The following is a 22933-nucleotide window of genomic DNA, read 5'->3' as shown; positions in this document are numbered from 1 at the left end:
AATAAAATAAATAAAATAAAAACGATTTTTCGACTCATACGTTTTTTCAACATCCCTACCGTCAAGAATGAGTTAACCAGCCCAAAATTCTATTTTGGTCCCACTTTTACACACAGAATGAAACATTTTATCACATTTCTTAACCTTGGACATTATTATTCCGACATATTTTCAGCAGTATTTTGCTGAACATTTAGGCTGTTCTAAACTGTATCCAGTTGTGACTGACTTCCCACTCCTGCCCTCCTCTCAACAGACGTCACACAACAAGCACTTGTTGTACATGCACAATATTATCGTTAAATACCGAAATAAGGATACATTATTGCAGTAAGTAATCTTTAGTGCAACACACACACACACACACACACACACACACACACACACACACACACACACACAGTCACACAGTATGCAGTTGCTCCATTTACACAAATATTCTCTTTCCCTCACCTCAGAAACCAAAGTTTAAGCTTTAAGACAACAGGGGAAATGAAACATTTGGAAGAGCAATGATTCCATCAGTAAACAATACAACAACAATCGACAATAGAGAGCCACAACGTCATATAATCATTTTGGAAATATTAAAAATTTCACAAAATTTCACATTCACAGTATCGGTATCTGCCGATCATGAGAAAAACTCAATCGGTGATCAGTCCCAAAAGACCTGATGGGAACTCTGAACTGTGACCATAGATAGACTGTAAAAAATATGGACAAAGCGTTCCCCGGGTCTAACATGAACGTAAAATGAAGCCTGTAATTCCTTGCCATATTTCTAGATCCGTTTGGGCCCAGCTGGCCCATTGGCTGGCTCCGTTTGGGCCCAGCTGGCCATTGGCTGGCCCAGACAACGAGGCGGGACTTGCCCCCCCTTACTCTTCGTTGGTTTTTATTTTGACTGAACGGGGGGTGGATCCCGATTCCCGATCATAGACTGTAACGGTAGCCACGCCCCTCAGAACATACGCGACTTTATGGTAATTTTTTTTAATAAATGGGACCATAATTTTCCAAAAAGAATATTATGACATGAGAAATGAGACTTTAAACTAGTGACTGGAAGCAGAAAGTATTCATGACCATGTTTATTAAGGTAATACAGTCTAGGTGAAGTTGGGCCCAAATACATGCGGGCCTCTATGGGGCTATGTTTTTTTTTTTTTGGCCCAATGACAGCGCCACAACAGGTCATTATATGAACTTTCAGGATGTCCCGATTTCCTTAGTGGCTTCACAAAATATCTGTCTGACTGCCCCCCTGGTCCTACCTCAGGCAGCCGGCCGTGTTGGTGAGAGACGTCTCCCACTCCAGGTGCCGGGGCTTGCAGTTCTCCTCCCCGCCACCGCCGGCGCCGTTGCTCATGGCTCGCTCCCAGCCCGAGTGGGCGACCATGACCTCGTCCGAGAGGGCGTGCAGCGCGTGGTCCACGATCTCCATCTTCACCGAGTCGTGAGACGACAGGTTCCACAGCGTCCCTAGTAGAGGGAGGACAGTGTACAGTGTCATGTACAGTACATTACATCTTCACGGAGTCGTGAGACGACAGGTTCCACACAGTGTTGTTTTCGTCGACTAAAACTATGACGAAAAATGTTCGTCGACTACCTTTTTTCACGGACAAAAACTAAATAGAAACTAAATGAAAACTAAGCTATGATGACTAAAACTAAGACTAAATATACTGACAATTTCGTCGACAAATAAAAACTAGACTAAAATGTTAGGAAGGGACAAGAGATCCAGTATAAGTCATTTTACTCTTGGTTGCATGCTGAAAATAGCCGATCTACAATCTCACAACGTGTCGCGTTGCGACGCGTTGTGGGCTTGTAGATCGGCTATTTTCAGCAAGTGTAAAAACAGTCTTTACGACGGCATCAATGCCCACCAAAATACATTTTAGTCGACTAAATCAACTGTAGATTTAGTCGACTAAAATTGCAGGACATTTAGTCGACTAAAACTAGACTAACACTAACACTAAGACACTAAGACATTCCAAGTGACTAAAATGTGACTAAAACTAAATGAAAACTATTCAAAAGACTATGACTAAAACTAAAATCTAAATTTGCTGCCAAAAACAACACAGGTTCCACAGCGTCCCTAGTGGTGGGAGGACGACGGACCCCCGGGTCGGCATCACGACCAAATCACAATGTACAGTTGTATACATTTCACGAAACAATACTCGTATAGAGGCTTTGGAAAGTAACCCATTTAGACGCGAGGACGATTCTACAAATGTCTTCTAAATCCTGACAGTTTTCTAAGTTTAACCCATTCTGACCTGAGATCTGAGTCTAAAAATGTCTTCTATGTCAGTCGCTCTTCGATTTTTCAAAAATAGCTAAAGCATATGATGCCAACACCAAAATGGGTTCCCGCCCAGAATGGGTTAAAAACTCATGTTTCTATGTCAGTGGTGCTCAACCTTTCATGTCAAACACCCCCAAGATTATATGTATTTGGCCACCGACCCCCATCTGAAAATATGTTGTTCCAACTTCCAGGGACCCTCCCCAGAAGCAAAGTTTTGAGTTGAAAACGCTCGCTCTGAAAGAATATACATTCAAAGATTTGCGCCACATTTTCACGACCCACAAGCTCGAGTGCCGCGCTACGAGCTCGTAGATCTGCTATTTTTCAATAGCTAAATTATAAAAGAATGCTTAAAACACTGTGCCGTGCACAGACACGGGCATGTGCTCGAGTGACAAAGGGCACCTTGTGTCACCATCTGCCTTAAGTGGTACTGTCTGAACGTCAAAATTAAATTATCTGTGCACCTGTGTGTGTGACCTCACTGCAGCCGAGCACCGATTGGCGTCTACTTTGAAATGTCTGACACAAAGGAGTGTTTGTCCTCATTCTGATGAAGACTAAAGGCTCCATTTTCGTCACCACTGAAACCCCTTTTTTTTACTAGTTTGAAAACATTTTTGAATAGTTAAAATGGCCAGTCTACAAGCTCACAACGTGTCAATGTAGATTGGCTAGTTTGAACTACCGGTATAAAAAAATGTTTTTCAAAATAGTAAAAAAAAAAAAGCCAAAGAAGTTTAGGGATAAGGGGTTTAGAGGTGACGAAAATGGAGCCCTATGTGTCCAAACTTTAACCACTAACCTGTAATGGTGTCGGTGAGGTCCTGGTCTCGAGTCTTCCTCAGGAGGCGGATCAGGGCGGGGACTCCGTCACAGTTTTTAATGGCGATCTTGTTGTCGGGATCTCTGCCGTACGAGATGTTCTTCAGGGCTCCACAGGCTGCATGGTGCACCTAACACAGAGACACAACAAGAGGCATGGTTTAACCTGCTCCACAGGCTGCATGGTGCACCTAACACAGAGACACAAGAGGAGGCATGGTTTAAACTGCTCCACAGGCCACATGGTGAACCTAACACAGAGACACAACAAGAGGCATGGTTTAACCTGCTCCACAGGCCACATGGTGCACCTACACAGAGACACAAGAGGAGGCATGGTTTAACCTGCTCCACAGGCCGCATGGTGAACCTAACACAGAGACACAAGAGGAGGCATGGTTTAAACTGCTCCACAGGCCGCATGGTGCACCTACACAGAGACACAAGAGGAGGCATGGTTTAAACTGCTCCACAGGCCGCATGGTGCACCTACACAGAGACACAAGAGGAGGCATGGTTTAACCTGCTCCACAGGCCGCATGGTGAACCTAACACAGAGACACAAGAGGAGGCATGGTTTAAACTGCTCCACAGGCCGCATGGTGCACCTACACAGAGACACAAGAGGAGGCATGGTTTAACCTGCTCCACAGGCCGCATGGTGAACCTACACAGACACACAAGAGGCATGGTTTAACCTGCTCCACAGGCCGCATGGTGAACCTAACACAGAGACACAAGAGGCATGGTTTAAACTGCTCCACAGGCCGCATGGTGAACCTACACAGAGACACAAGAGGAGGCATGGTTTAACCTGCTCCACAGGCCGCATGGTGAACCTACACAGAGACACAAGAGGAGGCATGGTTTAACCTGCTCCACAGGCCGCATGGTGAACCTACACAGAGACACAAGAGGCATGGTTTAACCTGCTCCACAGGCCGCATGGTGAACCTACACAGAGACACAAGAGGAGGCATGGTTTAAACTGCTCCACAGGCCACATGGTGCACCTAACACAGAGACACAAGAGGAGGCATGGTTTAAACTGCTCCACAGGCCGCATGGTGCACCTACACAGAGACACAACAAGATGTATGGTTTAACCTGCTCCACAGAGACACAAGAGGCATGGTTTAACCTGCTCCACAGGCCGCATGGTGGTGAACCTACACAGAGACACAAGAGGCATGGTTTAACCTGCTCCACAGAGACACAAGAGGAGGCATGGTTTAACCTGCTCCACAGAGACACAAGAGGAGGCATGGTTTAACCTGCTCCACAGAGACACAAGAGGCATGGTTTAAACTGCTCCACAGGCCGCATGGTGGTGAACCTACACAGAGACACAAGAGGCATGGTTTAACCTGCTCCACAGAGACACAAGAGGAGGCATGGTTTAACCTGCTCCACAGAGACACAAGAGGAGGCATGGTTTAACCTGCTCCACAGAGACACAAGAGGCATGGTTTAAACTGCTCCACAGAGACACAAGAGGCATGGTTTAAACTGCTCCACAGAGACACAAGAGGCATGGTTTAAACTGCTCCACAGGCCGCATGGTGGTGAACCTACACAGAGACACAAGAGGCATGGTTTAACCTGCTCCACAGAGACACAAGAGGAGGCATGGTTTAACCTGCTCCACAGGCCGCATGGTGAACCTACACAGAGACACAAGAGGAGGCATGGTTTAACCTGCTCCACAGAGACACAAGAGGCATGGTTTAAACTGCTCCACAGAGACACAAGACGATGCATGGTTTAAACTGCTCCACAGAGACACAAGAGGCATGGTTTAACCTGCTCCACAGAGACACAAGAGGCATGGTTTAACCTGCTCCACAGAGACACAAGAGGCATGGTTTAAACTGCTCCACAGAGACACAAGAGGCATGGTTTAAACTGCTCCACAGAGACACAAGAGGCATGGTTTAAACTGCTCCACAGAGACACAAGAGGCATGGTTTAAACTGCTCCACAGAGACACAAGAGGCATGGTTTAAACTGCTCCACAGAGACACAAGACGATGCATGGTTTAAACTGCTCCACAGAGACACAAGAGGCATGGTTTAACCTGCTCCACAGAGACACAAGAGGCATGGTTTAAACTGCTCCACAGAGACACAAGAGGCATGGTTTAAACTGCTCCACAGAGACACAAGAGGCATGGTTTAAACTGCTCCACAGGCCGCATGGTGGTGAACCTACACAGAGACACAAGAGGCATGGTTTAACCCAGGGGTGGGCAACTGGCGGCCCGGGGGCCCCCACCTTCACTTAATGTGGCCCTCAGGTTAATGTCAGAATACTGATAAAATATTGGTTCCAGCTGTTTACAATTCCACAACATGCAAACATGACCTGCTTTAATTACTTCAGTCTAAATTAGTAGCTCAATGCTCAACACACGTATAATTAAAGGCATTTGAAATTACATAAAAATGTAAATTTTCAGGATTCCAATTCGAATATAGCAAAAATAGCCGATCTACAAGCTCAAAATGTGTCTCAGCGCGACGCGTTTTGAGCTTGTAGATCGGCTATTTTTGCTACGACAGTAATATATGGCCCTAGGGAGTGAGTGTGGAAATATAGTGGCCCTCTCCATCGTCAAAGTTGCCCACCCCTGGTTTAACCCATTTAGGCCCGACTTCGAAATTTAAAAGAAATATTTTTTCAAATGTATTTTTTTCTGAAAAGCCTCATGTTTCTATATCAGTGGTTATCGATATTTCATGTTGAGAACGACTAATTATACAACATTATAAAACATTCTTCCTTTGCCTTGAAGGTGGAAAGAAAATAACGAACAGGAACAAATTGCACGGCTCCCGTTACTTAAGATTCTAAAAATGTTCTTCTACATCCTGACAGTTCTCTGAAAAAGCTATGTTTCTATGTCAGTCGTCTTCGGTTTTTCAAAAATAGCAGACCTACAAGTTCATAGTGCGCCACTCGGTGGCGCGCTATGAACTTGTAGATCTGCTATTTTTAAATAGCTAAAGCATAACATAATGCTAACACCAAAGGGGGTTCCCACCTAAAATGGGTTAAAGGAAGGGCAAGTGATTTTCCTTTGGTTAAAATAAGTTCTCATACAGAACAAGATAAATTGTGATGACACAATCTTTTTTTTTTTTTTAAACAAACACTATCTATTGCAGTGATTACTATCGCAATACAAAACCTTTGAACAGTGACAACGTTTTGAAGGAGCTTGTCCTTGTTTTAAGACTTTAAGAATGATATAAAAGTAAAGCGTTCCATACAGATTTATTGGCAGAAAGACGTTCCGTTAACGGGGCGTAACGTACCTCCTTCTTGGGATTGTCCAACATGCTGACCAACGACGGGATGCCCTTCATACGACGCACGTCGGTCTTCACCTGGAAAATACATTCACACGTTAACGGCACTTCTTAACCCATTCTGACCTGAGATCAGATTCATACGAGGTTTCTACTGGACACACACTGGTCTGATTAACCCATTCTGACCTGAGATCAGATTCAAAAAAATGTCAGTCGTTCTTCGATTTTTCAAAAATAGCAGACCTACAAGCTCGTAGCACGCCACTCGGTGGCGCGCTATGAGCTTGTAGATCTGCTATTTTTCAATAGCTAAAGCACGACATGATGCTAACACCAAAAGGGGTTAAAATCTCTTTGAAACCTGGGATGGAACTCTTTCATTTTGTATTGATAACGAGCAACCTTATCGAGACGGGTTCTTATCGAGCCCCAATATCGAGCATTTTCTATGTTTGTGCCGGTATGTACCGTATGTATGTTTGTTTGAAATTCTTTATTTAGGAATACCCCATTGAGATACAGTATCTCGTTTTCAAGAGGGTCCTCACTACAATCAATACAATACACAAAAAAGTAGAAAAACTAAACACAAACACAAAACACAAAAAACAGGGTATTACAATAATAATAATAAAATGTATGTTTTTACCATGGCCTCCAAATACAGTACTTTTCTAACAGACGGAAGACAATTGACCTTTTTTTACTTGGGGAAAATATTGAAGAAACTGTAAACTGGTTAATGTGTGGACCTTTAAAGCCTCAAACAAAGCCAACAACTCCCGACAGACACAATGTTGTGAAACCGAACAAATAATTAGACAGAAGCAAAAAATGATTAACAGAAGAAAAGCTAATAAAGTTCTGCAAATAAATACTTTCCGAAATGTCTATGGGGGGAATGGGAAATTCTCTTCCCGGTGCCCTGGAAGTGGGACCCCGGAACTGTGACGCTCACTCCCTCCTCTGGGACCCCTAGGACTGTGACGCTCACTCCCTACTCTTACCTTGTCGTTCTTTTTTTTAAATAATTTTTATCCCACAATTATCTAATGTGATATCCTGGGCTCTACACACCCTCCGCCAACCTGGGGAGAGCAACGGACTTGAACTCATGCTTCCTTCAAGCCTGAGTGTCCAAGTTGCTCCTTTACACCTGACAGGGGGGGGGTGGGGTTTCCCTGGTTGGACGTAGCGCGTGGAAGGAACACGTTATTCCGACCAGTTCCTTTCCCCTCCATCAGGCACCCCGGCTGGCCAGGGGGAGGCAGTTTAGACACCAGGATTACTGCATGTTTTTTGTGAGGGCACCTACCCTAGGGGACACGGGGAGAACATGAGGGTACCTACCCTAGGGGACACTGAGAGAACATGTGAGGGTACCTACCCTATAGGGGACACGGGGAGAACACGTGAGGGTACCTACCCTAGGGGACACGGGGAGAACACATGAGGGTACCTACCCTAGGGGACACGGGGAGAACACATGAGGGTACCTACCCTAGGGGACACGGGGAGAACACATGAGGGTACCTACCCTAGGGGACACGGGGAGAACATGTGAGGGTACCTACCCTAGGGGACACGGGGAGAACACATGAGGGTACCTACCCTAGGGGACACGGGGAGAACATGTGAGGGTACCTACCCTAGGGGACACGGGGTAGGCGGTCTTACCTTGTCGTTCTTGAAGGTGAGGTGCTGCAGGTAGGCGGTCTTACCTTGTCGTTCTTGAAAGTGAGGTGCTGCAGGTAGGCGGCGGCGTTGCTCCTCACGGGGTCCAGCCTGTAGTTGAGCATGGCGATGACCTCGGGCAGCTCCGGCTGGCGCCAGCTCCCGGGCGGCGGCGGGCCTTTCCTCAGCGTGCTGTCCAGCGAGGCCATGCTCCCCCGCTCGCCCTGGGCCAGGGGCGCCCCGCCTCCCCAGTAGTACATGTCCCCCGCCGCGCTCATGTCCCCGTCCAACGTCCCCTCGTAACTCCTGAGACGAGAGGTCGGGTCGTTAGTAGTACCAGTGTTGTTTTCGTCGACTAAAACTTAAAAGACGAAAAATGTTCGTCGACTACCTATTTTCACTGACAAAAACAAAATGGAAACTAAATGAAAACTAAGCTATGGTGACTAAAACTAAGACTAAATATACTGACAATTTCGTCGACAAATAAAAACTAGACTAAAATGTTAGGGAGGGACTAGTGGACAAGAGATCCAGTATAAGTCATTTTACACTTGGTTGCATTGCGTTGTGAACTTGTAGATCGGCTATTTTCAGCAAGTGTAAAAACACTCATTACGACGGCATCAAGACCCGCCAAAATACTATTTAGTCGACCAAATCAACTGTAGATTTATTCGACTAAAATCTTTAGACTAACACTAAGACATTCCAGGTGACTAAAATGTGACTAAAACTAAATTAAGTTTCAGTCCAAAGACTATGACTAAACTAAAATAGAAATTTGCTGCCAAAAACAACACTAGTTAGTACCAATTTATATTTGCCGTATTTTAGCTTCCACCGCTGCTACGGCAAAGGTTGCTTCTGTGGTGAGACGTTGGTTAGTACTGACTCAAAACACGTGTCGACTAAATCAACTGTAGATTTAGTCGGCTAAAATCGTGTGACAAATAGTCGACTAAAACTAAGACTAATACTAGACTAACACTAGCACATTCCAGGTGACTAAAATGTGACTAAAACTAAAATTATTCAAAAGACTATGACTAAAACTAAAACTTGCTGCCAAAAACAACACTGGGAGAGACGAGAGGTCGGTTCGTTGGCACCAATTATATTTGCCGTATTTTTAGCTTCCCGCTGCTAAGGCAACTAGTCCACTTGTCAGAATATGAACCTGGACATTTTGAGTACCCTAATGTTTTATTGTTAGAAATGTTGAGTATGGGTCTCCCCTAGCATTTAGAAACTGCCGGATGCTAACTTGCATTATGTTGGGCAATTTTCATAATTAGCATAATAAGCTGGGGTACCATTAACAACCCCATACAATGTGCTCCCATACTGATGTCGAAATTTAAAAAAAATAGTCTTCTAAACAATTTTCTGAAAGATTTGAGGCACATTTCAAAGACTTTTCAAAAATACAAGTTCATAGTCCATTTTGGACTGATTAAAAAAAAGGCTTCTAAATCCTAATAGTTTTCTGAAAAACCCACGTTTCTATGTCAGTTGTGCTCAACCTTTTTCATGTCAAGGACCCCCAGAATTATCTCTATTGGGCCACGGACCCCCATCTCAAAATATGTAGTTCCAGGGACCCCCCCCCCCCCCCAGAAGCAAAGATTTTAGTTAAAAATGTACGCTCTGAAATATATATTCAAGATTTGCACCTACATTTTGACAACTTTTCACAAATAGCAGACCTACAAGTTCATAGCGCGGCACTAACTTGTAGATCTGCTATTTTTCAACAGCTAAATGATAACATAATCAGTGTTGTTTTCGTTGACTAAAACTAAGACGAAAGATGTTCGTCGACTACCTTTTTTTCACTGACGAAAACTAAATGAAAACTATCTATGATGACTAAAACTAGACTAAATATATTGACAATTCTGTCAACAAATAAAAACTAGACTAAAATGTTAGGAAGGGACTAGTGGACAAGAGATCCAGTATTTTACACTTGGTTGCATGCTGAAAATAGCCGATCTACTATTGTAGATCGGCTATTTTCAGTAAGTGTAAAATCAGTCATTACGATGGCATCCAGGCCCACCGAAATACATTTTAGTCAACTAAATCACATGCAAATTTAGTCGACTAAAATCTTATGACATTTAGTCGACTAAAACTAGACTAACACTAAGACATTCCAGGTGACTAAAATGTGACTAAAACTAAATGAAAACTATTCAAAAGACTAAAATCGAAATTTGCTGCCAAGAACAACACTGAACATAATGTATGTTAACACCAAAAGGGGTTCCCCGGGGAAGGGGGGGGTTCTGGCCTTACCCGGTCCGGCGCGGGGGTCCGTGCAGGAAGGCGTGGTGGTTCCGGGGCACGGTGCTGTAGTGAATGGGCGGTCCCATCCCGTAGTCGGGCTCGTCGTAGCCCATGCTGCGCTGGTCGTCCTCCAGGCCGTAGGGTTCTGGGACGAACCTCTGGAGGCCCGACAGCTCCATGTTGCTGCCCATACGGACCTACACACACCAAGGTTACAATAGTTAAAGCAAGGTGCATAACTCAAAGGGTGCTCAAACATAAAGCAAAGTAGTCACAGCGATCAGACGTAAATAAAGTAAATAAAAGAAAGCAAAATAAGCGGTATAAAGCGGTCTGTCTCTCACTGTGTGTGAAGCAGGTGAACTAGGTGAGGTATTGAATGAATCAGGTCCGCCCCTATATGCCCGTCAATCATCCACATTATTAATCACCGGTGACAGCCCACTCATTTCATAGACCAAACATAATAAACCAATTCATGGCTCCTACAGTAAGATGTTATCAAGCAGCTGAACAGTTCATTTATTATGAGACAATACAATCTGACAATCTGTCACATACTGTATATATCTTCGGAAAGATCGGCTTGTCGCAGTGGGCAAGATGAAACATTTTTACACCGGGCTAAAATTCTTCCCAGAACACCTTCAACACCGCTGCGTGCTCTCATGTCAATCAAGGAATATTCACCGTGACAACTCTGGTACAGAGTACTTGTAATTACCAGAATAATGTAAGTTCAGAATAATCAAATCCAACTACCGGTATTAAGCCTAACCCATTTTGGACTGATTTAAAAAAAGGCTTCTAAAAATAGTTTTCTGAAGAACCCACGTTTCTATGTCAGTGGTGCTCAACCTTTTTCATGTCAAGGACCCCCAGAATTATCTCTATTGGGCCACGGACCCCCATCTCAAAATATGTATCTCAAAATATGTAGTTCCAGGGACCCCCCCCCCCCCAGAAGCAAATATCTTAGTTAAAAATGTCCGCTCTGAAATATATATTCAAAGATTTGCACATCATTTTGATGACTTTTCAAAAAATAGCAGACCTGCAAGCTCGTAGCGCGCCACTCTGTGGCGTGCTATGAGCTTGTATCCATCCACCCATTCACCCATCCACTATCCACCCATTAATCCATCCATCCATCCACCCACCCATCCATACACACCTGAGGCTGAGCAGCGTAGGGGTCCAGCTGGTTCCTGCTGGGAGCTCTGTAACTTGGATCCAGAGTTCTGTAGCCGTCTGGGTGGACTGGTCTGTGGGGGGGGTTACGATGAGGAGAAGAGGAAGGACAGGGGGGGGGGGGGGACAGTTTATATGATCAATATTTGCTGTCAAAATCAACAGTGGAATGTAGGAACATCTGAGGATTTAACAAACGCTTGTTTTTGGCAAAAGACGACGGTGTGACGAACACCGTCGTTCTATTCCAACGCACGCATGCACGCACGCACGCACGCGCGCGCGCGCGGCACAGTCGTCACACCGCCGGTTACCTGTAGCGGTCGTCCATGCGCGCCCCTCTGGTCAGACTGGCGTAGGTTTCGGAGGGCGGTCCGGGGCGGTAGTCGTCGTAGACGCCCCCCGGGGGTCCGTAGTGGTAGTTGCGCGGCACCGTGTGGGTGGGGTAGTCCATGGGGACCCCCCCTGGCCCCAGGGGGGGTCCCGGGGCCTGTCGGTAGACGCGCTCCATGGGCGTGGCGTAGCCCCCCACCCCCGAGCCCCCGCCGTCCAGAGACATGGTGTCGGACATGGAGGGGATGACCGTCCGCGTGGTGGTGGTCTTCACCACCTTCTTCACCTGGGAGAGAACAGGAGAAGGAGAAGAAGCTATTTAGGCATTTAGCAGATGCCCTTAATGTAGACGGGGTGCTGTGTGTGAGTGTGTCTCGCTACTTTCGCACCGCGTGTGTGTGTGTAGAAAAATCAGTTTAGGTTTAGGGGTCCTGCATGGGGGAGTTCCCCCATGTCGCCCAGCTAAATGATAGTTTAGAACCAAATGAAACCACACCAAATTAACCCGCATTTACACTCTCAAGAGTTCAATTAACATTTATCATTTATACAAATACTTTCATGTTATAGTACTGTTTTTATTCATTAAAAAAAACACAAAAATATTTTATACAAGTTAAAATGACTGGTAATTAATATTTCTGGGGGGCAATATCTCACAACGGGTAAGGACTAGTACAGGGGTGGGCAACTGGCGGCCCGGGGGCCACATGCGGCCCCCACCTTCACTTAATGCGGCCCACATGTTGATATCAGAATGCTACAGTATTGACTTGTTAATAGCTGTTACAATTCCTCACCTGCTTTAATTACTTCATGACTAGTATTAAATGACCAGTACTTAATGCCTAGTATTAGAATGTTATCTTTTTGTGTCCAATAGTTATGTTAACAGTTCATAAAGTTATAACTAAATGCTTTTGAAATTCAATAAAAGTAACTTTTCAGGATTCCAATTCAAAAATAGCAAAATATTATTCAGGTTTTCAATTCAAATATAGCAAAAAATAGCTGACGGAAAAATAGCCGATCTACAAGCTCAAAACGCGTCGCAATGAGACGCGTTTTGAGCTTGTAGATCGGCAATTTTTTGCTACGACAGTAATTATGCACTGTGGCCCCTCTGGAAAGAGTGTGGAAATATATTGGCCCTCTGCATCGTCAACGTTGCCCAACCCTGGACTAGTATATATAACATACGGTAGTCTCTGTGCGCCGCGTGGTCCTAGTATATATAACATACGGTAGTCTCTGTGCGCCGCGTGGTCTAGTATATATAACATACGGTAGTCTCTGTGCGCCGCGTGGTCCTAGTATATATAACATACGGTAGTCTCTGTGCGCCGCGTGGTCCTAGTATATATAACATACGGTAGTCTCTGTGCGCCGCGTGGTCCCGTCTAGTATATATATAACATACGGTAGTCTCTGTGCGCCGCGTGGTCCTAGTATATATAACATACGGTAGTCTCTGTGCGCCGCGTGGTCCTAGTATATATAACATACGGTAGTCTCTGTGCGCCGCGTGGTCCTAGTATATATAACATACGGTAGTCTCTGTGCGCCGCGTGGTCCCGTCTAGTATATATAACATACGGTAGTCTCTGTGCGCCGCGTGGTCTAGTATATATAACATACGGTGGTCTCTGTGCGCCGCGTGGTCTAGTATATATAACATACGGTAGTCTCTGTGCGCCGCGTGGTCTAGTATATATAACATACGGTAGTCTCTGTGCGCCGCGTGGTCCTAGTATATATAACATACGGTAGTCTCTGTGCGCCGCGTGGTCTAGTATATATAACATACGGTAGTCTCTGTGCGCCGCGTGGTCTAGTATATATAACATACGGTAGTCTCTGTGCGCCGCGTGGTCTAGTATATATAACATACGGTAGTCTCTGTGCGCCGCGTGGTCTAGTATATATAACATACGGTAGTCTCTGTGCGCCGCGTGGTCCTAGTATATATAACATACGGTAGTCTCTGTGCGCCGCGTGGTCCCGTCTAGTATATATATAACATACGGTAGTCTCTGTGCGCCGCGTGGTCCTAGTATATATAACATACGGTAGTCTCTGTGCGCCGCGTGGTCCTAGTATATATAACATACGGTAGTCTCTGTGCGCCGCGTGGTCCTAGTATATATAACATACGGTAGTCTCTGTGCGCCGCGTGGTCCTAGTATATATAACATACGGTAGTCTCTGTGTGCCGCGTGGTCCCGTCTAGTATATATAACATACGGTAGTCTCTGTGCGCCGCGTGGTCTAGTATATATAACATACGGTAGTCTCTGTGCGCCGCGTGGTCTAGTATATATAACATACGGTAGTCTCTGTGCGCCGCGTGGTCCTAGTATATATAACATACGGTAGTCTCTGTGCGCCGCGTGGTCTAGTATACATAACATACGGTAGTCTCTGTGCGCCGCGTGGTCCTAGTCTAGTATACATAACATACGGTAGTCTCTGTGCGCCGCGTGGTCCCGTCGTCGCTGGTCTCCACAGAGATAACGGGGATGGACTCCTGGGGGTCTTCCTCCACGGTGAACGTCTCCTGCACCATCTGGCCAGGCTCCATCCTGAACTGTACAAGGAATAAAGCAAAAATATATATATATAATCTCTTAACCCATTCTGACCTGAGATCAGATTCACACGAGGTTTCCACTGGACACACACTGGTCTGATTAACCCATTCTGACCTGAGATCAGATTCACACGAGGTTTCCACTGGACACACACTGGTCTGATTAAAGACTGAAAAATGTAATGATGATGTTTTATTTAGACCAGAACACCAGATGTAGAAATCACAGATTGATTTTGGAACGGTTGCCGTTGATATTTCCGTCAACCCGTTTCCGAGACCCGTTCATGTTTCTGGAAGACGATGCTTCTAAACGTGTATTCTATTGATTATAGTTTGATCACTTCAAATACTCTTTCATCTTAACCCATTCTGGGCGGGAACCCCTTTTGGTGTTTTAAGCATTATGTTATACTTTAGCTCGTGAAAATGTGGCGCAAATCGTTGGAATATAATCTATATTCCAACGATTTCATTCACGATTTCATTACGTTTACGTTTTTAACTCAAATCTTTGGTTTTTCAGAAAGCTTTTAGGATTTAGAAGACATTTTTTTCAGAATCGGCCTCAGGTCTAAATGAGGCCGCAATCTTTCCAGCGATTCCTTCCAAATAGGAGCTCTGGGGTGTTGGGAAAACATAGCCGCTTTTACTCTGAAAAATAACTCTATATCGCTAAAAGCTAAAATTAAGCGCTTAGTATATCCATCAGATCAAAACCACGGAGAGCGTCCGGGATGAGCAGAAACGAGGCATTCTTTCTGCCGCGCTAACAGCTACGTGATTGGGACGCTAATATGAATGAAGAGAGAAGCGTACGGTGGCCTTTAAGGCTCACTCAAACAAAAAAAAGAGAAAAAAGAATCTGAATAATATTAATCTCTCTCCCGATATCATTGAGGATGCAGGACGTGTACAGTGTACACACGTCCAATTCATCCATGGATTGGACTCCCTATGACGTGTGGACACTTCGGGTGGACGGAACCGCCATGAGCTTGTAGATCTGCTGTTTTTCAATCTCTAAAGCATAACCTAATGCTAACACCAAAAGGGGTTCCCGCCCAAAATGGGTCAAGAATACTTGCACAAGACAAGACTGGGGTACTATTGCCTATATTATTTTATTACTCACCGTATGCACACGTATATTTGATATCGTTTTGTTCTTTGACTTTTATTAATAAAGACCGCGTCAAAACAACAATGAATAAATAATGAATTATGGATACTTGTGTGAATCACGCAGACAGTCGAGACAACATTCCACATTCTCTTCCATTTCCTGGTTGTCGAGGTGCAATGCAGTCACTTTGGCAGCACGTGATAGACGGTATGTTATTTTGACTGAAGTGATGCAATATTAATATGAATGTAAAAAATAAACCAATATACACACACTAGGGAAGACATCGTCTAGAAGAGGAACGTCAACTCCGGTCCATCGGACGCTATATAACGGAAACGCTACCAAAATCGTGCTTTGAGTTTGTTGATAATAAGTTGTGTACACTGTACACTCTCAGAGCTAAATCAACATTGATTTTACGATATAAATGGGCGGGCCCCAGAGATAGAAATGCCATTAATTAACCCATTTTGACCTGGGAACGATTCTGCAAATGTCTTCTATTGTTCGACTGTAAAGCGATGTTTTTCCTATGTCAGTCCTTCTCAAACACTTTCATGTCACTTTTCACGATTCTTCAAAAATAGCAGACCTACAAGCTCGTAGCGCGCCACTCGGTGGCGCGCTATGAGCTTGTAGATCTGCTATTTTTCAATAGCTAAAGCATAGCATAACACTAACACCAAAAGGGGTTCCCGGCGCCCAGAATGGGTTAAATGCATATTAGTGTTGAGACTAATATGCATGTCAAACTGGGGGGGGGGTCCTTGAAATTAAACGGGTTTGAGAATCACAGCTAGAGCCGTCAAAATCTTTTCTGTACGGGGAGGAGGGGGGGGTCCCTGGCATATCTTTTCAAACGGGGGTCTGACGCGGGGCTGTGAATACTGTAAACGTGGGGGTCCTTCCTTCGTACGTGACAACGTTGGGGAGCCAGCTGACTACTTTTTTTTTATATATATATATTTTATCCCACGATTTTGTAACCCATTTTTCACCCCTGTGTCAATCATCTAATGTGATCCTGGGCTCAGTCTACACACCCTCCACCAACCTGGTCCCCATATATGGGGGACAAGGGGAGAGCAACGGACTTGAACTCATGCTTCCTTCATGCCTGAGGGTCCAAGTTGCTCCTTTACACCTGACAGGGGGGAGTTTCCCTGGTTGGACGTAGCGCGTGGAAGGAACACGTTATTCCAACCAGTTCCTTTCCCCTCCATCAGGCGCCCCGGCTGGCCAGGGGGAGGCAGTTTAGTGCCAGCTGACTACTTACGTGATGTGTCCCGTTGATGTATCCCTCGTTCAGTGTGAGCCTCTCCAAGTCGTCCGCATCACAAGGAATACGCCCGTTCTGCAGAGAGGGAGGAGGAGGAGAACGCAACGGAGACGTTAGGACAGGCCACGCAAAGCTAGGAGATGAAACCAGTGTTGTTTTTGGCAGCAAATTTCTATTTTAGTCATAGTCTTTGGACTGAAACTTCATTTAGTTTTAGTCACATTTTAGTCACCTGGAATGTCTTAGTGTTAGTCTAGTTTTAGTCGACTAAATGTCATAAGATTTTAGTCGACTAAATCTACAGTTGATTCAGTCGACTAAAATGTGTTTTGGCGGGTCTTGATGCAGTCTCTTAATGAGTGTTTTTACACTCACAACGCGACGCGGTGAGCTTGTAGATCAGCTATTTTCAGCATGCAACCAAGTGTAAAATGACTTATACTGGATCTCTTGTCCACTACTTCCTTCCTAGCATTTTAGTCTAGTTTTTATCTGTTGACAAAATTGTCAATATATTTAGTCTAGTTTTAGTCATCATAGCTTAGTTTTCATTTAGTTTCCATTTAGTTTGTCAGTGAAAAAAGGTAGTCGACGAACATTTTTCGTCTTAGTTTTAGTCGACAAAAACAACACTGGCTATAGGAGATGAAACCAGTGTTTTTTTTGTCGACTAAAACTAAGACAAAATGTTTTCGTCGACTACCCTTTTCCACTGACAAAAACTAATGGAAACTAAATGAAAACTAAGCTATGATGACTAAAACTATAAGACTAAATATACTGACAATTTCGTCGACAAATAAAAACTAGACTAAAAATGTTAGGAAGGGACTGGTGGACAAGAGATCCAGTATAAGTCATTTTACTCTTGGTTGCATGCTGGAAAATAGCTGATCTACAAGCTAACAATGCGTCGTGTTGTGAGCTTGTAGATCGGCTATTTTCAGCAAGTGTAAAAACAACTCATTACGACGGCATCAAGGCACCGCCAAAACACATTTTAGTCGACTAAATCACCTGTAGATTTAGTCGACTAAAATCTTATGACATTTAGTCGAATAAAACTAGACTAACACTAAGACATTTTTTCCAGGTGACTAAAATGTGACTAAAACTAAATTAAGTTTCAGTCCAAAGACTATGACTAAAACTAAAATCGAAATTTGCTGCCAAAAACAACACTGGATGAAACAGACGCATCATCTCAGGAGGAGCCATGCAACATGTGTTGGAACACAGGGAGGGAGCGACAGGGATGGATGGATGGACACACCGATGAGATGTGGACGACACAGCAGCGACGCACATAGAATGACTGGACAGTACGCCACTGTTCAGGGCAGCTGAACTATACACCAAACACTTGGAGCAGCAGCTTACATACTACCGAACAACCATGAAAATGAGTATGAGTATCACACATAAATGTGGGTGGCTGCATGCACACATCATGCACAAAGACTACAGCGCTTTTTTTATGATCCATACATACATTCCTCTCACCCACAAAACAATGACAAAGCCATGATGACATGAACAATCAGGGGAAAAGAAACAACTTTTCTGTTCTTTTCGTTTTTTTTTCCAACATTAATGTCAACATTACCCCGACCACATGGGGAGGTGATAACGGGCGTGGCAGTGTGTGGTGTTTGGCCCATTCCTGCCACACGGGGAGCCGAGCGCTAACCAACCAACGACAGTTTACAACAAAAGGTGTAAAAGAAGTACAGAGAGAGAGAGAGAGAGAGAGAGAGAGAGAGAGAGAGAGAGAGAGAGAGAGAGGGGGGGGGGGGGCTCGTTGCTCAACAACACTGTTAAGCCATTCTGACCTGAGATCAGATTCTACAAGCTATGTTTCTATGTCAGTCGTTCTTCGATAATAAAAAAAAATAGCAGACCTACAAGCTCTTAGCGCGCCACTCGGTGGCGCGCTAAGAGCTTGTAGATCTGCTATTTTTTCAATAGCTAAAGCATAGCATAATTGCTAACACCAAAAGGGATCAGATAAGACCACTGTTACCCCACTGGGTCAGGAACCATTTATGGGTTTATTTTTGTCGTAGGGGAGGGAGGAAGTAAGGAAGTAAGGAAGTAAGGAAGTAAGGAAGTAAGGAAGGTTCGGAGGGAGGGATGGAGGGAGGGATGGAGGGATGGAGGGAGGGATGGAGGGAAGGATGGGAGGGAGGGATGGAGGGAGGGAGGGAGGGAGGGAGGGAGGGAGGAAGGAAGGAAGGAAGGAAGGAAGGAAGGAAGGAAGGAAGGAAGGAAGGAAGGAAGGAAGGAAGGAAGGAAGGAAGGAATCTAAGAAATTCCATGAACTAGAACCAAAAATATTCAAGTAGTGAAAATAGCTGATCTATTCCTTCCTTCCTTCCTCCCTCCCTCCCTCCCTCCCTCCCTCCCTCCCTCCCTCCCTCCCTCCCTATAGGAAGGAAGGAAGGAAGGAAGGAAGGAAGGAAGGAAGGAAACGTAACAAACAAGCAGCTCCCGAGAATAGAACCCAGCTGGTAGAGAGAGCGGCAGAGAAGAGAGGAGAGTGTCTGCCTGGCAGAACGGAGAACAAGTGAGAACCTGTCAGTCTTTTTAACCCGTTCAGGCCTGACAACGTCGAAATTTAATGTTGCTACATCAGTGGTTCTCAATATTTCACGTCAAGGACCCCCAAAAACTTACATGTAATTGGCCTCCGCCCATCATCTGAAAATATGTTGTTCCAGGGACCCCCCCCCCCCCCACCACCACCACCAGAAGCAAAGATTTGAGTTAAAAATGTTTAATGATTTCCCCGATTTAAAAAAAAATAGCAGACCTACAAGCTCGTATGAGCTTGTAGATCTATTTTCCAATAGCAAAATTATATAACATAATAAATAACCAAAAAAGGGGTTCCCGCCCAAAAGGGTTTATTAAGAGCGAGTGTTTGGTTGCCTTGTGGAGGGAGAGAGAGGCAGAGGCATGTCGAAGGCAGCCTCTGGCCTTTGTAAACACCACGATAGAAGATAAGAGAACCGGCACAAGCCACATTTCTCACGCACGCCCGTTAACACTATTTAACCTGCATTCTGACCTGAGATCAGATTCTAAAAAAAAACGTCTTCTACGTCCTGACAGTTTTCTGAAAAAGCTACGTTTCTATGTCAGTCGTTCAGTCGATTTTTCAAAAAAATAGCAGACCTACAAGCTCGTAGCGCGCCACTCGGTGGCGCGCTATGAGCTTGTAGATCTGCTATTTTTCCAAAAGCTAAAGCATGACATAATGCTAACACCAAAAGCGGTTCCCGCCCCCAAAATGGGTTAACCTGCATTCCGTGCTACATTCTGTGCATTTCTGCCTTTATCAACCCCGGGCCACAGATTACCTGGGGAACCGAGACTCACTTGACCCCCCTGCCCCGGTAATGTGTGTGCACACAAGGCAATCAATCAATCAATCACGCAAGAGAGAAAGTATAAATTGCGGTGTGGTGGACAGGACACTATAGAGCTATAGCTTGGTTTCCGTTGGGCGTTTGGTGTGTTTCAGAAGTAGCCTCTGGGCCACATTATGTGACACAGTTTTAGTAAACAAGGAGTCATGTGGATGTCGTCGGTATTTTCATGTATGGGCGTCAGAGGAAATGAAGAGGAGGAGGAGGATGTCACATTTCTGTCTGTATTAACCCATTTTGGTGTTAGCATCATGCTATGCTTTAGCTATTGAAAAATAGCAGATCTACAAGCTCGTAGAGTGGCGCGCTACGAGCTTGTAGGTCTGCTATTTTTGAAAAATCGACTGAACGACCGACATAGAAACATAGCTTTTTTCAGAGAACTGTCAGGATGTATAGAAGACATTTTTAGAATCTGATCTCAGGTCAGAATGGGTTAAGGCCACGGACTGACTACCTGGTCATACAGGTGGTGGTGGGGGGGTGGGCGTGGCAGAAGACTGAGAACAGATTAAAAAAAATGTCTTCTACGAACACTTACGTTATGTATCTGCAGTTTCTGCAAAGTACAAATCCAACTTTGTTTAGTGTGGTATAATAATGCTGTGTGCGTGTGCGTGCGTGCGTGTGTGTGTGTGTGTGTGTGTGTGTGTGTGTGTGTGTGTGTGTGTGTGTGTGCGTGTGCACGCACACAGCTGCGCTGCATAATAATTAGGAGAGAGAGGACAAGAGTTTAGGCGCGGAGCGAGAGAGATATAATGTAAAACACGTTGTTTCAAAGTCTTTATAGTTTTTACCAGATTTTTGTGTGCTTGTGTGCGTGTGTGTGTGTGTGTGTGTGTGTGTGTGTGTGTGTGTGTGTGTGTGTGCATGGAGCAGACAGCAGCATGCTGCAGCGCTGCTGAAGCAAGTCCAGTCTGGCTGAAATTCACATCGGAAAATGTATATAACGGCGTGTGAGCCCGCCTGGCCCACGGCCCATTGGTCAGAGACAGAGACGGCCCGGCCCGTTTTGGCGGGCCGGGCCGGGCCCCATCGGGTCCCGACGGGCTTTCAGGTCTCTATCTAAGCCCTAGATATGGACTCAAATGACACGATTACAATCACGACAATGCTTTTTAAGAACACACTCATCATGATCCAAACAACAACAAAAAGCAGAACAAGGCACAACAATGACAATAATATATCAAAGCAAGCTGTGGACCTCTCTGTCCTCTGCATGCGGACATGAAGTGAGTTGAATGGAGGACACGGTCGCTCTGTTGGGATGACGGACAGGAGGGAGATATGATGATGGGAACGTTATTCAGGAATGACACGGAGGAGGAGGAGGAGGAAGGGTTACAGAGGACCCGATGGGAGGGTGGAAGCGATGCGTGAATTTGTGACGGTGATCACCAATGGATCAGTGTTGTTTTCGTCGACTAAAACTAAGACGAAAAATTTTCGTCTACTACCCATTTTCACTGACAAAAACAAATGGAAACTAAATGAAAACTAAGCTACGATGACTAAAACTAAGACTAAATATACTGACAATTTCGTCGACAAATAAAAACTAGACTAAAATGTTAGGAAGGGACTAGTGGACAAGAGATCCAGTTTTATGCTGGGTTGCATGCTGAAAATAGCAGATATACAATCTCACAACGCGTCGCAACGCAACGCGTTGTGAGATTGTATATCTGCTATTTTCAGCATGCATCCAAAGTTCCAAAATAGAAATTTGCTGCCAAAAACAACACTGATGATCACCAATGGATGAGGATGAGAATGAGGATGACGACAACGGGGTGGGTGAACTCACTCGGACCCACAGCCAGGCAGGGTCCGGGCGGGGTGGGTGAACTCACTCGGACCCACAGCCAGGCAGGGTCCGGGCGGGGTGGGTGAACTCACCCGGACCCACAGCCAGGCAGGGTCCGGGCGGGGTGGGTGAACTCACCCGGACCCACAGCCAGGCAGGGTCCGGGCGGGGTGGGTGAACTCACTCGGACCCACAGCCAGGCAGGGTCCGGGCGGGGTGGGTGAACTCACCCGGACCCAGCCAGGCAGGGTCCGGGCGGGGTGGGTGAACTCACTCGGACCCACAGCCAGGCAGGGTCCGGGCGGGGTGGGTGAACTCACTCGGACCCACAGCCAGGCAGGGTCCGGGCGGGGCGGGCGGGCGGAGGGCTTGGTGGTTGTTTTACCTGCATGGTGGTGGGGAGGGGGACGCGGGGCAGGGTACCGGTGCACGACCTCCTCTCCTCCTCCAGGGCGCGGCTCAGCATCTCAAACTGCCTCTCCTGCTCCCTCACCGAGGCTAGCAGGGAGGCGGTGCTCTGAGTCGCACACTGCTCCATTCACACCCTGTCTGTCTGTCTGTCTGTCTGTCTGTGTGTCTGTCACGCTGAGAGGCACAGCACAGCCAAGGAGGAGAGATGTGGAGTCAAGATAAAAGATGTTATTCTTTTTTAAACCGGCATCCAGTGTAAAGAAAGAGTTAAAGGCACCAATATGATTTACCCTACAGCAGAAACAGGTTAGACGGAAG

At 45.5% G+C, this 22933-nt stretch overlaps 1 protein-coding gene across 3 annotated transcripts in view; it reads right to left on the bottom strand.

Moving 5' to 3' along the window:
- ctnnd1 (catenin (cadherin-associated protein), delta 1) overlaps positions 1–22933 on the bottom strand; it is a 68232-nt gene that overhangs the window by 24163 nt on the left and 21136 nt on the right. For 2 of the 3 annotated variants that reach the window (XM_083765731.1, XM_083765732.1), the window contains exons 1-10: positions 22590–22754; positions 16961–17038; positions 14427–14552; positions 11947–12251; positions 11616–11706; positions 10451–10638; positions 8194–8452; positions 6476–6547; positions 3138–3288; positions 1278–1485 (exon numbers count right to left, since the gene is read on the bottom strand). In XM_083765731.1, the coding sequence (XP_083621857.1) occupies positions 1278–1485; positions 3138–3288; positions 6476–6547; positions 8194–8452; positions 10451–10638; positions 11616–11706; positions 11947–12251; positions 14427–14552; positions 16961–17038; positions 22590–22742 (1631 nt within the window). In that variant the 5' untranslated portion in view covers positions 22743–22754. Of the gene's footprint in view, positions 1–1277; positions 1486–3137; positions 3289–6475; positions 6548–8193; positions 8453–10450; positions 10639–11615; positions 11707–11946; positions 12252–14426; positions 14553–16960; positions 17039–22589; positions 22755–22933 lie in introns of those variants that run through there. The other variant, XM_083765733.1, reaches the window with a different exon arrangement.

Source organism: Protomyctophum parallelum (assembly GCF_964188405.1).
Source record: "Protomyctophum parallelum genome assembly, chromosome: 5".
In the NCBI taxonomy this organism is placed as follows: Eukaryota; Metazoa; Chordata; class Actinopteri; order Myctophiformes; family Myctophidae; genus Protomyctophum; species Protomyctophum parallelum.
Note: the sequence above shows the minus strand (reverse complement) of the source record. Positions and strands in the feature narration are given on the sequence as shown.